This window comes from Pelophylax lessonae (genome assembly GCF_965119305.1).
Source record: "Pelophylax lessonae genome assembly, chromosome: 6".
Taxonomy (NCBI): domain Eukaryota; kingdom Metazoa; phylum Chordata; class Amphibia; order Anura; family Ranidae; genus Pelophylax; species Pelophylax lessonae.
In genome coordinates, this window is record NC_138773.1 from 38278986 (window position 1) to 38297311 (window position 18326).

The 18326-nt window shown below is 41.1% G+C and overlaps 1 protein-coding gene across 1 annotated transcript in view; it reads right to left on the reverse strand.

Moving 5' to 3' along the window:
* LOC309558535 (uncharacterized protein) overlaps positions 1–18084 on the reverse strand; it is a gene marked incomplete at both ends in the record, with an annotated part of 302626 nt that extends 284542 nt beyond the window's left edge. The window contains one exon of the mRNA XM_082261614.1: positions 18006–18084. Within this exon, the coding sequence (XP_082117740.1) occupies positions 18006–18084 (79 nt within the window). The remainder of the gene's footprint in view (positions 1–18005) is intronic.
* Positions 18085–18326: the final 242 nt, after the last annotated feature.

Consider the following 18326-nt stretch of genomic DNA (forward strand, 5'->3'; position numbering starts at 1 on the left):
ACCGCTATGAACCGAAATTACTTTTGGCACCAAGGGTGCTTTTATAGGCAACACAAAGGTGTAGCTATGGGCGCTAGGTACGCTCCTAGCGTCGCAAACCTCTTCCTAAGCAAGTGGGAAGAGGAGGAGATATTTGGAAAGCATATAGAAGGTCTACACACTTACAAGAGGTTCATAGACAATATTTTTATAATATGGACAGGTTCAGAAGAAGCATTACAACAATTTTTACAAGAAATTAACAACAACATAAAATTTACGGGAACATGGAGCACTGAGGAAGTAAATTTCTTGGACCTGACAGTCTCACAACAAGATGGTGAATTTTGGACTAGAACGCACTTTAAGCCCACCGATAGGAATAGTTACATACCGACCCATAGCTGTCATCACAGGAATTGGATTAAAGGCATTCCGAAAGGGCAAATGATGAGAAGGAATTGTGGTAACCAACAAATATTGGATGAACAAATTGAAACTCTTATAACAAAATTTAAGGAAAAGGGATACAAACCAAATGAATTGGAAAAGGTGAAAAAAGAAGTTGAACAAATAAATAGAGAGACGCTACTGGAAGACAAAGTCACAAGGAATAACGACTTTGGTTTAACTTTTATTACCAATTACAATATTAGGCATCGAGAAATTGAGGAAATAATACACAAGCAATGGCACTTACTTTTAAGGGACGAACAATTGAAGGAGATTTTACCACAAAAACCAAAGTTTATATACAGGAGAGGTCCTAATCTACGGGACAAATTAGCAAAAAATGTCCCCAACCCCCCTAAAAAGCTTTTTACCTTCCTTGATGTGAAGGGATTTTACACCTGCGGAAGGTGTAAACCTTGCAGGACAGTAAAACATCGGAAAAAAAGAACATTTGAATTCACTTCAAATACCACCAATAAAATTAAACAACTAATAACCTGCCAAAGTACACACGTTACTTATCTTCTGTCTTGCCCCTGCAAACTGCAGTATGTGGGGCGCACCACGAGAAATTTAAAGACGCGTATAGGGGAACATATTGATAACATCAAAAAAGGTTTTCGTTATCATAGCCTCTCTAACCATTTCCGCTTAAAACATAACAGAGACCCCACACTGCTCACTTTTTGTGGAATATACAGAATTGAACCCCATTGGAGGGGGAAAAACATGAGAATTGCAGTGTCGCGTAATGAATCCAAATGGATCTACCAATTATCTACACTGCATCCGCAAGGAATGAACATTGATATGGACATTAACTGCTTTATATCCAAACCATAGAATTAAAAGTAATTTATATATTTAGAAATGTATCCCTTTCAATATATAGTTTCTTTTTAACATTTAGCCTCGGTCTTAATAATTTTAATATAATTTTAATACATTTTAATATAGTTTTATTAATATTTGCCTATTATACTATGAATTTATATATTTAATAGGAAACAATAATTTTGATGGTACATAATTATGGCATTTAATCAGAGGTGTATGGTCATTAATATTGGGGGGTAAGTAGTTTTATTTATGTAATATATATTTTTTCTTGATTAATTGCGTATTATAGCCTAAAATTGAAGCAAGGTATATACATTTATTATATTTATTCCAAACACAGCTATGAAATATATGTATTTTAAAATAATTTATTTATTGAGAACCTGCATATTGTTGAAGAAACTAAAATATCAATTTTTAATAGGGTTAAGATTAACTGGGGAGATATTAAAAAAACAATGTATGCAATTAGAATTTATTGTTATATATATATATATATATATGTTTTTTTAACTTGGTCACCATAGGTATGTAGTGCGTGGCTGCATCACTCCTTGAGTTGACATGATTATATGGGTATTGCCCGAAAAAGAAATCACGGATAAGGGAATATACACTACGGGGACACTTCCGCAGTTACCTATCTTCCGGCTTGCCAATTTACATAATTGCGGGCGGGAGCAGGGGCGGAGTTTGAGTCATTTAAGTCTTACGGTTAGCTATGCCTCCTAAGCTCTGAAGACGTCACCGGAAGTGACGAAACGCATTAGCTTGGAACGCATAGCGAGGGGACGTTGCGTTGGTTGGATCGCAAGCCGTAAGCCGGAAGCTACTCTGAGAGGACTTGCAGCCCGCACCGCACCGCTGACCACCAATTCAAACGGCTGAAAATCTTTTAATGCTGCTAACCCTAATTGGGTAAATAAAGTACCTTCATACTGCACTATCTGGAGCATTCTTCTCTTTCTCATGTACTAAACCGGATCGTCTAAACATGGACACCTGAGGGATTGTTGTCATCCCAGGGGATACCTTAAGGAGATCCGTGGAGCCCAGGGGGCTCATTAAGCCCGATTGGTCCTGGTGCCATAAGGCATTCAGTACCCACATCTTTTGGTAAGTGACCCAACCTTATTATCTATTTGAGACAAGGAACATCCGAGTTGTATATATCAAGTCTGAACAGAAGCACTTTCTATGAACTTTGGATTTGTTTGAAAGGACATTATCACTGTTTTATCACTAATCACTATTTATATTACCGTATTTTCCGGCGTATAAGACGACTAGGCGTATAAGACGACCCCCCTAATTTTCATCTACCGGTAATACTTATACTTAGGTTACCTTGGAGATATTATACTCGGCGTATAAGACGACCCCCCATTTTTGGGGGATTTTTTTGAGGTTCAAAAGTAGTCTTATACACCAGAAAATACAGTATTTATTGATATTTACAAGCTATATGCATGTTTTAACCACATTATTGTTTTTGCTTAGAAATTTAGCATCTTATATTTATCACTTGTGGTAATTTATTATACACTACTGCACTTTATCAATCATTGGAGTATTGGATTAATAATAAGCAAGCGCTGTATGTTGGCCGCTTGACCAATTATTCACAAACGTTCAGATCCGCCTGTCTGTTTCTGAATGGATGCTCCATGCATCTCTATGGGGCATTGGATGGTAGCGGAGACATGTCAGCTGACATCCGATCCGTCAAATCCGGACGGATTGAAAGCCTATTTTCCATCTGTTTGGCGGATCGGATGAACGGACAGACGGTCCGTTCTCATCCGATTCCCCCATAGAGAGGAATGGGGACCTGACAGCTCTGTCTCCGGATCTATCCCCAGCTGAAAAAAACTGCGTCAGCCGACAGACTACCATGTGTAAAAGGGGCCTAACAGAGAAAGTAACTGCTGAAATTTACCCTACTGTATGTACACATTAGAAAGTCTACCATACCGAAGGTCCCATAAACCCTGGAAGAGAAGTGCATGCTTGAAAAGTGTTTTTGCTGCACAATTACTCCACCAACATTATACCTGGATGAAAAAACATTGTAATTTCCATATTATATGTCATCTCTAAATATGTGAAAATACAGGGGGAGTATCTGCGCTCAAGCTAGTAAAATGAAAAAATATTCTTCATTTTGCAGCCAGCATACATTTTGTTGATGACAAAAATATGTAAAGTATAAAAAGTCCACATGCAGTGCTAGTCTCCTGCATATCTACCGCCTGAGGAAATTGTATTTACTCCTTTCCTCCTTTTTTTTTCTCCCTGGACATTGCATCTCTGCCTTTGGACTGTGGTCCGGTCTAGTGCTCACCTATTGGGGAGTTCCTGGCTCTGTGCCAGGTTTCTTTCTGACCATTGCCGTATCATCGCTATGCTATGCCTTGCACCACGGACCGTTGTCATTTCCAACAGATGTCATCCTTTATTTAAAGGAGTAGTCTGAAGCAAACTTTTTCTGGGGGAAATAGAGCATCACACAAAGTTATAACACATTTAAATATACTCACGTTTTCCTTATGGTCTTCTTCCTGGTCTTCTCCTCGACTTTCTCTCCGGCAGGAAGCTGGGTCTTTTCATGACGCTCGACTTCTTTCTTTGCCCAGTGACTCATCGATTTCCAGGAGTCACTGCGGGCTGCGCCGGCCTCCTCACCCGGAGTCGAATACTCCCCCTTAGCTAATTTATTCATATATGCGCTGAGCTGAGCTGTCATTGGCTCAGCTCAGCAAAAGACACACGCAGAGGCGGCCGAAAGCTCATTGGAGCTCGGCAAGCCAATAGAATAGGACGTTTTTTAAGAGGCGGGGATAGGGAAATAGGTTCGAGAGAAGGGGGCGTGTAATATTATAATTTAGGGAGGGGGCCGAGCAGAGGAGTCACAGGGGGAGGGCAGGAGATTACAGGAAGAGATGAGTGGGCATGCTGGGAGAGGTAGTTTTATCATGGCTGCCATAGAAGAAAACCAGGAAGTGCTGAAAACTTCGGGAGGGAATAAAAGAATAACCGCTGGGCCGATTTTCTTAAAAGTGGCGACATTGAAAAGGTATTTCAATTGGCTAAATTCTGGCATTTTGTGGAATGGGGCTTACGACTACTCCTTTAAAATGAAATGGCAAGCATTGTGCTATATGAACATGTTGTATTTCTATAGGGGGTCTGGTCTTTTTCATTGTGCCAGACATGTATGTTTGCATGTATGCATTAATGACTCCACGATATCTCCATGTTTGCTTAACTTTATTTGGAAATGTACACGTCTGTTTTTCTATGTTTTTAAAAGCAAATTGTATTTGTAACAATAAAATTCATATTTTTTATATTAAGGTCCTTGTTTGGGAACTTTTTTCCACCATTTAATCTATGCCTCCAAAGTCCCATGCTTCTGGCGAGGTGCGGCCCGATTACCCTCCAGCCTCTTTGGCTTGACCGTATATCGGACCTGCTCCTCACCTAACTCTCATTTTCTACTTATATTTTTAGGGATTGGTGAATCAATGTGAACCAGTACTCCTTCACTATTCCATTACATAGTCCACCAACATTATATCCAGATCAAAAAACATTGTAATTTCCATATTATATGTCATCTCTAAATATGTAAAAATACAGGGGGAGTATCTGCACTCAAGCTAGTAAAATTAAAAAATATTCCTCAGCAGCCAGCATACATTTTGTTGATGACAAAAATATGTAAAGTATAAAAAGTCCACATGCAGTGCTAATCTAAGGCTAGGTGTAAACAGTCCAAACCAAAAGAAATTCCTCCACCAACTTCTGTGCATGAAAAGAGGCACACCACACCCAGTGGTGTATTAAGAGGGGGCAGGGGGAGGGGGTGGTCGTTCTCCCCAGGTCCCAAACATTGGGGGATGTCAGGGAGCACCAGGGTGATCCCCTGCCTCGGGGGTGACACCCAGGGCGGGCCGTCGGACTGCCTCCGCCACTCACTAACACAGGAGAGCGGAGCAGGAGCACTGAAGCAGAACGGGATAGAGAGAAACAGCAGACCTGAATAAACAGTGTGCACTGCCAGAGTTAACGAGCAGGTGATGGGTTGCTAAGACCCCCTAGCAACCAATCACCTGCTGTTAACTTGCAAAGCTAACTCCAGCAGTTCCAGCTGTTTATTTAGGGCTGCTGCTTCTTTCTCTCCAGTTCTGCTTCAGTGCTCCTGCTCCACTCTCCTGTGTTTCCTGCCCAGCATGCCCTAATAAGGCAGGAAGGGGGAGAGATGGGAGGGGCTGTGTAATGTAAAGGGGTCCATGGTGGTGCTGTGTAATATAAAGGGGCCCATGGGGGGGGCTGTGAAATGTAAAGCGGTCCATGGGGGGGGGGCTGTATAAAGTAAAGGGGTCCATCAGGGGGCTGTGTAATGTAAAGGGGTCCATGGGGGGGCTGTGTGATGTAATGGGGCCTATGGAGGGGGCTGTGTAATGTAAAAGGGTTCAGAGGTGGGGGGAGCCATGCAATGTAATGGGGCCCATGGGGGGGGCTTTGTAAATGTAAAGGCACCTATGAGGGGCTGTGTAATGTAAAAGGGGCCCATGAGGCTGTGTAATGTAAAGGGGCCCATGGGGGGTTGTGTAATATAAAAGGGTTCAGAGGTGGGGGGAGCTGTGTAAAGTAAAGGGGTCCAGAGATACGGGTGCTGTGTTATGTAAAGGGGTCAAGAGGTACGGGTGCTGTTATGTAAAGAGGTACGGAGGCTGTGTACTGTACATTTTACACGCAGATATAGCTGCAGTCTTATCGATTTCTTTTAGGTTGCACGTTTTTTTTTTCTGAATTTTCTGAAAGTGCACCAAAAGTCCTGCATGCTGCATCTTTGATGCACTTTCAGAAAACAGGAAAATCATTTTTTTGGGGGGGGAGTGACACCATGTTTTACTGCACCAGGTGACACCAACCCTAATGACGCCACTGGCAGTAGCATATAGTAAGTGTGCCACTGCCAGTTACATGTATTTCTGTCTGGAGCCTCGAGTTAGTCGGTGCTGTTTTTGCAGAGGAGGAGGGGCCTGGCCGCCAGGGGGAGCAGAGGGAGAAGGATTCTTTCGGGGAGGCACTACACACAACGTCACTTGACGACACTTCAATGTGCAGTTTGTCACCTGCCCACCTGGGGGGGTGCCAGATCTAGGATCCGCCCCGGGTGCCAAATGCTCTAGGTATGCCCCTGACCACACCATCGTGATGTAATATTATCTCCTTACCAGATGTAGGAAAAATAGTGCAGTAAACCATGGGTCTCTCATAATCCACACCGAAGGAACGATTCAGCACTCTAGCCGGCCAATGATATAAACCTCACTGGATCAAAATTAGAGAGGAGCAGATCCAGTTTGGATGACCATAGGCAATCCTCCACTTGACTAGCCTCACCGATCACAAGGAGCATTTCACTTAACAGATAGAAGACTCATAGTGAAGTATGTATGTCCAAAATGTACCATTTATTAGAAATGTACTTACAATGTTGTAAACATAGAAAGCATAAAACAATCTCAATGCCACGGCTCTAGGGTGCTTGTGGCTGACTCGTTTCAGACAATGGGCCTTCGTCATAGGCATAGACGAAGGCCCATTGGCTGAAACACGTCAGACGGTAACAAGCACATTGAGATCGTTTTATGCTTTCTATGTTTACACCATTGTAAGTACATTTCTAATAAATGTTACCCTTTGGACATACATACTTCACGATGAGTCTTCTATGTTACTATGAGTCTTCTTTCTGTTATGTGAAATGCTCCTTGTGATCGGTGAGGCTAGTCAAGTGGAGGATTGTCTATGGTCATCCAACCTGGATCCGCTCCTCTCTACCTTTCATCCAGTGAGCTTTATATCATTGGCCGGCTAGAGTGCTGAATTGTTCCTTTGGTGTGGATTATGAGACTCATGATTTACTGCACTATTTTTCCTACTTCTGGTAAGGAATCCACTATATCCATTTTAGGCGGGCGGCAAGTGGTTAAACAAACTTCTTTCACGTTGTGATTATGGGGTATTGTTTGTCGAATTTTGAGGAAAATAATGAATTTAACCACTTACCGACCGCCCCACACAGATTTACTGTGGCAGGGTGGCTCGGCTGCGCATATTCACATGATTAGACACAGCGGGAGCCAGACCGCGGGGGGGGGGGATGGCTCGATCGATTATTTAAACAAAGTAGGCGGCTTTTCTGTCAGAGAGGCAGGGAAAGATTGTGTGATTCAGCCAAGCTGACTCACCGATCTCTTCCTGCATCTGTCCAACCCATCCCCCCACACAGTTAGTAAGCACATACAGGGAACACATTTAACCCCTTGATCACCCCCAGTGTTAACCCTTTCCCTGCCAGTGTCATTTATACAGTAACAGTGCAATATTATTTAGCGCTGATTAGTGTATTAATGTCATTGGTCCCCAAAAAATTTAAAAAATGTCAGTTAGGTGCCTGATCTGTCCGCCGCAATGTCGCAGTCCCGATAAAAATCGCTTATCGCCGGCATTACTAATAAAAAATAAATAAATAAAAAGTCCATAAATCTATGCCGTAGTTTGTACACGCTATAACTTTTGTGCAAACCAATTAATATATGCTTTTTGGCATTTTTTTAACAGAAATTTGAAGCAGAATACAAATTGGCCTAAAATGATAAAAAAAAATTAGATTAAAATTTTTTTATTGGGAATGTTTTATAGCAGAAAAATATTGTGTTTTTTTTTTTTTTTTCAGAATTGTCGCTCTTTTTTTGTTTATAGCGCAAAATCTAAAAAAACGCAGATATGATCAAATACCACCAAAAGAAAGCTCTGTTTGTGGGAAAAAAAGGACATCCAATTGTATTTGGGTACAGCGTCACACGACCGCGCAATTGTCAGTTAAAGCAACGCAGTGCCGAATCGCAAAAAAATGTCCTGGTCATTAAGGGGGTAAAACCTTTCCGAGCTGAAGTGGTTAATCTACAGTATTTTGGAATAAGACTGTAAAATACAGTAACAAAATGTGGAAAAAGTGAAGTGCTGTGAATACTTTCTGGATGCACTGTAGCAGTAAAGCAGACATCTGAGATGTCCCAAAAATTGGTCCGATTCTTTTTCTTGCAGTCAAATTGTCACTTTTTTAAAAATGATCACTAAAATAGAAAAAAAAATAAAAAATTTAGTAAGTATTAATAAAATAGATGCATCGGACTCTAAACTAACAAAATTGCAACCCAATTCCATGATTTTTACACCGAATTATAAAACCTACCTACAAGCCACAGACCTTCCATGGCCCAGGGAAAACATTATAAAAGACTTTCTTAGATAAAGTAATCTTCCCTCCCTTCATATAGAAGAGATAAAAAAAATAGAAGATCCTATACAAGAAAGAGAGATTCTACAAGCCATTAATGATATGAAATCAGGAAAAAGCCCTGGTCCAGATGGCCTAACTTCACAGTACTACAAAACATTTGCTAATATACTCAAGACGCCGCTCCTAGACCTTCAATTCGCTAATTGAGTATCAAAAAATTCCAGAAACATTCCTTCAAGCCCATACTTCTGTGATCCCAAAACCCAATAGGGACCCAACAGAATGCTCAAACTATAGGCCAATTTCTCTCCTGAATATAGGCCTAAAGCTACTAGCCAAAATTATAGCAAACCGTTTAAGACCTTTACTAATTAAGATCATAAGTCCAGAACAAGTGGGCTTCATGCCAGGGAGAGAGGCCTGAGATAACATAGTCAAAGCACTTAATTTGATCCACAGTTCGTGTTTACATAAGATTGAAGGTCTTCTCTTGTCCACAGACAAGGAGAAGGCCTTCAATCGAGTGGCGTGGGATTATATATTTGAAACATGTAAACACATCGGATTGAGAACTAACATGTTGTCTTGGATTTTGACTCTTTACAGTTTTCCAAAGGCAAAAATTAAAATTAACGGGACGCTATTTGACACATTAAAAATGATACAAGACAGGGATGCCCCTTATCGCCTTTATTATTCATTATTTCACTAGAACCCTTTATACGCACTATAAATCAAAACCCATCTATACATGGCTATAAGTTTTCCCTTTTCTTTTTCTTCTTTTCTTTTCTCCCTGCTTTTCTTCCTCCATTTTTCGTTTTTTCCTCCAGTTTTTTCTTCTGTTCCTTTCCCTTTTTCTTGCCACTTTTTCCCTTTTCAGTTCCTCTGGTTTCAAATGTTTTCCTGTTATCCATTGATAATGCTGGCCATTGAAATTTAGCATAGACTAGCATTATATTAGAAATGTATAAACGCAGTTAATGATAGTTTCTAAAATCCTCCACTAGGTGTCGTGTGCTTCCCCACATGCTGCCATGGTTTTGTGACGCCTTGCAGACCTCCACGCCTGTTCAGTCGCCCAGGGCGGGAGGCGCCACTCCCCTCTGAATGCGGAGGATATAACAATGATTTTTATCTGCTCTCCTTTTTCTCAATAAATCTCATCTTTATGGTAAAGTTGAAATATACAATTGCACACATATTACTGTTTTGCTGCATAAACATATTGCAAATTACAATGTGTTCTTTTTAGGCAATACAGTCTCCCTGATGAAGACCTTGTATAGGTTGAAACGCGTCGGGGTGTATGCTCCCCCTATATTCTTTTTTCTGGGGTCGATGCGCCAATTACCACGTCTTGATGTCATAATATGCCATGAGATTCTTGAGATTTACTGTTATTGAGATCATTGGAGCCTTCATGTTTTCCCCTATTGGGATTTTTATCATGTGTATGTAATTTTGTATGGCAATCTTTCAGATACAATTTAAAAACTGCCTCTGAAACATGCCCATAGTGAAATGCTATTGCTGACAGAGGATGGCCCAAAGTTTCTCTTATCATTAGGTCAAATTGCTCTTAAACCTCTTCTTTTCCACACATGCCCTGTAAATCAGATTTAATATGAACCAAACTCTCCCACTGCATTCTAACTCCAGTTGTACTGAAATAAAGGGTGCACAGAAGGACAGGACAGGACCCCCCCCCCCCCCGGCTCACTCACCCTGCCTGGAGGGCGACAGCGACAGTGATGGCGGCGGCTTCTTCCCCGTCTTCTACGTCTCCTCCCTCCTCCTCCAAGCCCAATGGAATGGCTTCTCCTTTCAGGAAATCGGGAAACAGGTCTCAGGACCCGCTTCCTGATTGGCCAGGAGCAGGATCCATGTGACAATAACGAATTTTCATTCACAATGGGTGGGCTCGGGCACAGTGCTCTGTGCCCAGAGCCCATCCTTTTTTTTTTAGCCTATTAGAGCCTCTGGCTCTAATCACATGGCTAAAAAAAAAAAAAAAGCCCCATTGAAGTCCCTGTATCCGGTGCCCCGCATGTAGATTAGGGGGCTGGACGAATGGATAGGGGGGCTGCGCCCCTGCGCCCCAATGCACCAGCCGCCACTGATTACTATGCTACTCACCTTACGAGAATTATCGACTGGCATGGCCACCAAAAAAAAAAAAGACTGGATATACATTGAAAATCAATTAGCTGAGTCCCCATATAAATTTTTACCTTGGATTCCAGGTTCGAACCTAATTTAAAAGCACATCCTCTTATTGGTACCACCTTGCAGATTTTCCAAAAATTTCAACCACTTACAAGTTAGCTTCGATCCCTGGGCCCCTTGCCCCAATAGCAAATAATCCAGACTTCATCCCAGGCTTACAAAAAAATGTGATCCCTACTATAGGAAATGGTCAGCCTCTCTTAACATCCCAGTGTTTACAATCAGGAATGATCAAATCTAGGCTAGAACTACAAACAGTGTGTAATGGTCAGATACTACCCCAATGGACATACATGCAACTACACAACTTTCTTTCCACTCGTACTCTCAAACCTCTCTTCTCTAAAATTCCAACACAATTTGAATCTCTACGTCTTAAAGCTAAAGAAGTGAGAAAAAACACTTCATTAACATATGCTTGGCTACAATCATCTATAAATACTCAAAACTGTACATTTTAGAGGTAAAGGGGAAATTGCTTTGGGAAGAGAATTTGCTGACACACAATGAAAAAAAAAAGCTTTGCACACACAAAGGCTCTATCAGCACTAAACTAACAGGAAACTTCCTCTAAGTTACCCACTGTTATGCCACTACAGATAGATTGCATGTTTGGTACCCAAACTCTAGTAACGTTTGCTGGAGATGCAAAGATGAAGTTGGCACTTTGCTACACATATGGTGGCATTGCCCCCTGATCACCAGTTACTGGGACAAAATATGCGATCTCATCCAAAAAAATTACAGAGTTGGATACCAGACTGGATGCAGCTACATGCCTACTACACATGTCTGCACAACCTATTCATCGTTACAAACGTTCACTAGTCATACACCTACTCAATGCAGCAAAAACTCTGATACCAAGATCTTGGAAGACCACCCATACCCCCACGGTCAAAGAATGGCTCACAGAAGTTAATATTATCCATTCAATGGAAGAAACCATTGCAATGGCGAATGATCGATTAAACCAATACCACAAAACCTGGAAGGCTTGGCATATCTTTGTTTATTCAGATATATGTAATCACTTGATGGGCACTTTAAAATAATTGACTTGTTTCCCAAATTCTTTGACTTTCTTATTGGTATAAAACCATGTTCAGATGCGTTTACAAATGTCTGTAGATATCAATATTCAAGAGATCTAGAATGTTAATACTTGAATGAACTTCCCACAGCTACGAATCGTCAACTAACACGCAGACATGATCCCCCACTGACACGCTCCCTAATTTTTTTTTTGTTTGTTTTGTCTTGGTTGTATAATCTTTGTCACCCATTGTTTATGGACAATCGATTTATTCTGTTATATCTTTTTCTTTTATGAGAACACTTTGTCTATACCGATGCTAGATAAACTGCCTTTATATGTCTAATGGAAAACAATAACCACACTTTCTCTACTTTATTATCTCATTGACTCTTTTTTCATGTACAACACCTTTTGTACTTTGTACATTTATAAAAATGTATTCAATAAAATATATTGTGGGAAAAAAAAGATGCATCGGTTGTACAGTATAGCCTCTGTTAAACCCCAACTCCAGGCTATTTTTTTTTTTTAACTAAATGCTTCTCTGGTGGATAAAAAAAATGTAATCCTGCAGTACTTCTTCACTACAAGATGTCCTCACTCAACGAGGTTGAATGATATCCAGCATGACTCAACTGGGAAAACGGAGGAAAGATCGAGTGCAGGGCATCAAGGAGCATGGTGCCTGGAACCCCCCCCCCCCAGATACAGGTAGCAGCACTGATTTCATGACATCACTGCTACTCTCTGCATCATTCAGAACTGCAATAAGACCAAGAAGGAAAACTGGCCCTGCTCATCATGTGACCAACCAGAATATATCAGAAAGAGGTAAATAAAAAAAAGCCTAAGTATACAGTGCCTTGCGAAAGTATTCGGCCCCCTTGAACTTTGCGACCTTTTGCCAAATTTCAGGCTTCAAACATAAAGATATAAAACTGTAATTTTTTGTGAAGAATCAACAACAAGTGGGACACAATCATGAAGTGGAACCAAATTTATTGGATATTTCAAACTTTTTTAACAAATAAAAAAACTGAAAAATCGGGCGTGCAAAATTATTCAGCCCCCTTAAGTTAATACTTTGTAGCGCCACCTTTTGCTGCGATTACAGCTGTAAGTCGCCTGGTGGATGTCTCTATCAGTTTTGCACATCGAGAGACTGAAATTTTTGCCCATTCCTCCTTGCAAAACAGCTCGAGCTCAGTGAGGTTGGATGGAGAGCGTTTGTGAACAGCAGTTTTCAGTTCTTTCCACAGATTCTCGATTGGATTCAGGTCTGGTCTTTGACTTGGCCATTCTAACACCTGGATATGTTTATTTGTGAACCATTTCATTGTAGATTTTGCTTAATTATTTGGATCATTGTCTTGTTGGAAGACAAATCTCCATCCCAGTCTCAGGTCTTTTGCAGACTCCATCAGGTTTTCTTCCAGAATGGTCCTGTATTTGGCTCCATCCATCTTCCCATCAATTTTAACCATCTTCCCTGTCCCTGCTGAAGAAAAGCAGGCCCAAACCATGATGCTGCCACCACCATGTTTGACAGTGGGGATGGTGTGTTCAGGGTGATGAGCTGTGTTGCTTTTACGCCAAACATAACGTTTGCATTGTTGCCAAAAGGTTTGATTTTGGTTTCATCTGACCAGAGCACCTTCTTCCACATGTTTGGTGTCTCCCAGGTGGCTTGTGGCAAACTTTAAACGACACTTTTTATGGATATCTTTAAGAAATGGCTTTCTTCTTGACACTTCCATAAGGGCCAGATGTGTGCAGTATACGACTGATTGTTGTCCTATGGACAGAGTCTCCCACCTCAGCTGTAGATCTCTGCAGTTCAGCCAGAGTGATCATGGGCCTCTTGGCTGCATCTCTGATCAGTCTTCTCCTTGTATGAGCTGAAAGTTTAGAGGGACGGCCAGGTCTTCGTAGATTTGCAGTGGTCTGATACTCCTTCCATTTCAATATTATCGCTTGCACAGTGCTCCTTGGGATGTTTAAAGCTTAGGGAAATCTTTTTGTATCCAAATCCGGCTTTAAACTTCTCCACAACAGTATCTCGGACCTGCCTGGTGTGTTCCTTGTTCTTCATGATGCTCTCTGTGCTTTAAACGGACCTCTGAGATTATCACAGTGCAGGTGCATTTATACGGAGACTTGATTACACACAGGTGGATTCTATTTATCATCATTAGTCATTTAGGTCAACATTGGATCATTCAGAGATCCTCACTGAACTTCTGGAGAGAGTTTGCTGCACTGAAAGTAAAGGGGCTGAATAATTTTGCACGCCCAATTTTTCAGTTTTTTATTTGTTAACAAAGTTTGAAATATCCAATAAATTTTGTTCCACTTCATGATTGTGTCCCACTTGTTGTTGATTCTTCACAAAAAATTACAGTTTTATATCTATCTTTATGTTAGAAGCCTGAAATGTGGCAAAAGGTCCCAAAGTTCAAGGGGGCCGAATACTTTCGCAAGGCACTGTATCAAGTGCAAGTTTTTAGTAAAAAAAAAATACACTAAACTGTAATTCTAGGGCACACAAACACAATATATTACACAATTTTTTGGTAAAATAAAAAGGATGAGTAAACAGTAAATGGATACCCAACATGTCAAGCTTGATAAGTATGTGCACCTGCAACAAACTTCGGTATCATACATTTTCCATAGACAATGCTTTTTTAAGTAGCCATGAATGATGGGCCTAGAATGATTGCTCTCTCTGGGGTGTATTTCAATATGTAATGTGTATTTGTATGTAGGTGCCCCTAATGCAGGGGCATACACACAGGGGTCACAGAGGTCGCAATTGTGATCTGACCCCATGCTCTAGGGGGCCCGTGCTGTACACCTAGATAGGAGGGGCGGCATATAGAGGAACCAATCCCCTCCATTTTTCTCCTGCACTCACTGAAAGGTTGCAGGAGGAAAAAATTGAGAGGATTGGTTCCTCTACATGCTGCCCCTCCTATCCACCTCCTGCTGCCCCGAGCTCCTGTGTACTCCTCCGCCCGCCCCCATCCCCCCCAGCTCTGCCAGGTTCCTCCCTCCCTTTTCCTGCTGGCCTGGCTGCTGCATGGAATGTGTCAGGATGGACAGCGGGGAAGGGGTCGGTAAATATATCATTTACTGGCCCCTTCCTTTTCTTAATAAATAGAGGCAGTGACCACTGACTCTGTTCATTCATAACTGAAGAATAGTAAACTGTGTTTACTATGCTTCAGTTTGTGAATAAACTGAAAGCATTGTACAGAGCTTTTCCTGTCCATCCCTTCTGTGCAGCCGAGGCTGCAAAGATGGAGATTCAGGACTGTGTTCTCAATCTACCTTCTCTGTCTCAAAGGTGAAACATCGGAGGTCTGTTTAGACCCCTGATATTTCAACAAGGCCCCCCAACAGGGCTCCTAAATTTAAAAAAAAAAAATAATTAAAATAATAAAATTGTAAAATATATAAAATACTGTAAATAAAAAATAAAATAACACTTTAAAAATAATAAAAATATAAAATAACAAAAATAAAATAATACTGACACCAATGGCAAAACTACCAGGGTCACAAAGATCGCCCAATTGGGGGTCAGGGGGGCCTTTGTGTTTTTTTGCATTGGGACCCTGTAGGTTCTAGTTACGCCTCTGCCCCAATGTGTTTCAATATGTGCGCGCATATGTGGGGGTGGAGCAGGTTCTGCTAAAGCACATTTAGCAGAAGTAGGCTGAAAGTGGATGTAAACCTCACATATACCCAGTGAAGTGAACAGCCTCAGATGATACACAGAGATAAAACAGATCTCCCTACATACATTTTACATGTATATGTGCTATTTTTCGCTTTCAAGACTGTTTAGAAAGTGCACCCCCTGTTGGAATTTTCTCTTTCTGATTCACCTGTGGGAGGGAAGTTTTGCCATACACTGTGAAACAGCTGATTGGAGGAAGGAGGAAAGACGCACACCCCCTCTCCACATAGGTAGAGAAAGGAAGGAATGTGCTGTGAATAGACCAGCTCTGTGTTAATCTATTTATAGCACCCATCCCGACACAAAATTCAGTCTGGTTTTATCTCAGTTGACGGAGAAATTGTCAGAAGTTATCATGCTGTTAACAGAAGAATGACATAGGAGAAAGCCACGGAACTTAGGGCTTTGAAGAGAAATAGATATACACTACAGATAATATGTGCCCAGGTCAAATTTCATGAATCAACTTTACATCCACTTGAAGTACTCTAAGTTCTTGCAGTTGGGACCAAAAACTACTGCAGCACAGGGAGGTTTGGTTTAACAGATCTTGGAAATGATCAGTCCAGAGCAGACTTTCTCAACCTTTTCAACATGGAGGAACCCCTTAAAATAACTTCCCTGTCTCAGGGAACCCTTGATAAAAATGACTATATCTACAACTCATAATGCATTATTGTGATTGTCATTGGGAAGAATTACCCACTTACAGATAGCTAAAACAATCAAAGGTGTCAATGGGAACCGGAGTGGTAGAAATTGCTCATTTCTTAAGGAACCCCTAGCAACCTCTGGAGGAACCCTAGTTGAGAAACCCTGGTCCAGAGATACAACCTTCAGCAGAGTAATCCGGCATCCAGTCCAGGAAGGGGTGTCTAGGGATAAGCAAGCTCACTTCTCTTCAGCCTGGAAATCTATCCCCTCAGAGGGAAGAAGACAAGACCCCTCAGAACTCCATACTATATATTAGTGACCCTGACCACAATCTGAGCACACCTCCCCAGGGATTGGCCAGGCCCTACTAAATATTTAGGCTGGGAACTTCTGATCTCCTGCCCCAAGCTCTAGAACCTTCTTCTAGAAACAGGGGGAAGCAATCACACTTCCAGCCTGTGGGGATCTGAACAAACTGTACTAAACAATCACAGCTCCTGTGATTACAGCAGAAGCCAGAACAAAACATTTGCCTTTCCATTTTTGGAGGATGGCTTAAACAGTGATCCGTGAGATGTTCAAAGCTTGCAATATTTTTTATAACCTAACCCTGCTTTAAACTTCTAGACAACTTTATCCCTGACCTGTCTGCTGTGTTCCTTGGCCTTCATGATGCTGTTTGTTCACTAAGAGTTCACACCGAGGCGACTCAAAGTCGCCCATGCAGCACGACTTTATCGCGGCTTGCAAATGACTTCTCATAAATTTAGAAGTCAATATAAGTCGCTCCGACTTCGCCCAGAAGTAGCGCAGGAACCTTTTTCTAAGTCGGAGCGACTTGAGTCGCTCTGATTAGAACGGTTCCATTGCACAGAATAAAGCGCTACTTGTCAGGCGACCAAGTCGCCTGACAAATCGTGGTAGTGTGAACCGGCTCTAAGGTTCTCTAAGAAACCTCTGAGGGCTTCACAGAACAGCTGTATTTATATTGAGATTAAATTACACACAGGTGGACTCTATTTACTAACTAGGTGACTTCTGAAGGCAATTCCATTAGATTTTAGTTAGGGGTCACAGAGTAAAGAGGGCTGAATACAAATGCACGTCACACTTACATATTTGTTTGTAAAACATTTTGTAAACCGTTATTTTCCTTCCACTTCACAATTATGTGCCACTTTGTGTCGGTCTATCACATAAAATCCCAAGAAAATACATTTACATTTTTGGTTGTAACATGACAAAAAGTGGAAAATATCAAGAGGTATGAATACTTTAAGGCACTTTAGAAACACAGCTGAGGGACCACAACTCCCAGCATGTCTTGATTGACAGGTCATGTCCTTCCAGCTCTGCAGAAGACCGAAAGCCACAAAACTGCTTTTCCATACAATGTACTACACCAATCACTGACAGGTTGTGATAGATAACCCGAGGTAAACTGATATGAATTATCTCTCTCATACGTCGTGCCTGGTACAGAGCATCTGACCTGTATACTGTATAGTATCTATATAGCTATGGATATATATATATATATATATATATATATATATATATATATATATATATATTATATATACACACACACACACATATATATCTACCAACCAACAACAAATTAATTAACATTTGTGTGAGGCCCAACACAGACAGAAGACAGCAGGACATGACATGCTCAGTGATCTCTACCTATAGAATCACATTATTTAAATGTTCCTCATCATAATAAAGATTTTACTCACATTTTTGCCATAGAAGGAACAGGAACAACACCTTAACGGTGGCCATTTCTGTGATCTGGGTGTGCAGCTCAAGGTTCATGTGTCTTATTTTTCATTTTCACTTTTGCAGCATGTAAGGCAGGTGACTTAAAGCAGTATTAAAGCCAATAGCAAACATGTATTAGATGGCAGCTTACCAATTCTTAGATATGGTGGCTGCAATTCTTTTTTTTTCTTTCTTTCCTTTGTTTTTATCTGGTGATCCAGCTAGCACAAAAAAAAATATGGCAACCAACCTAACCTATAACTAGCCTTTGCAGTAAGGTGCATATGGAAGGGCAA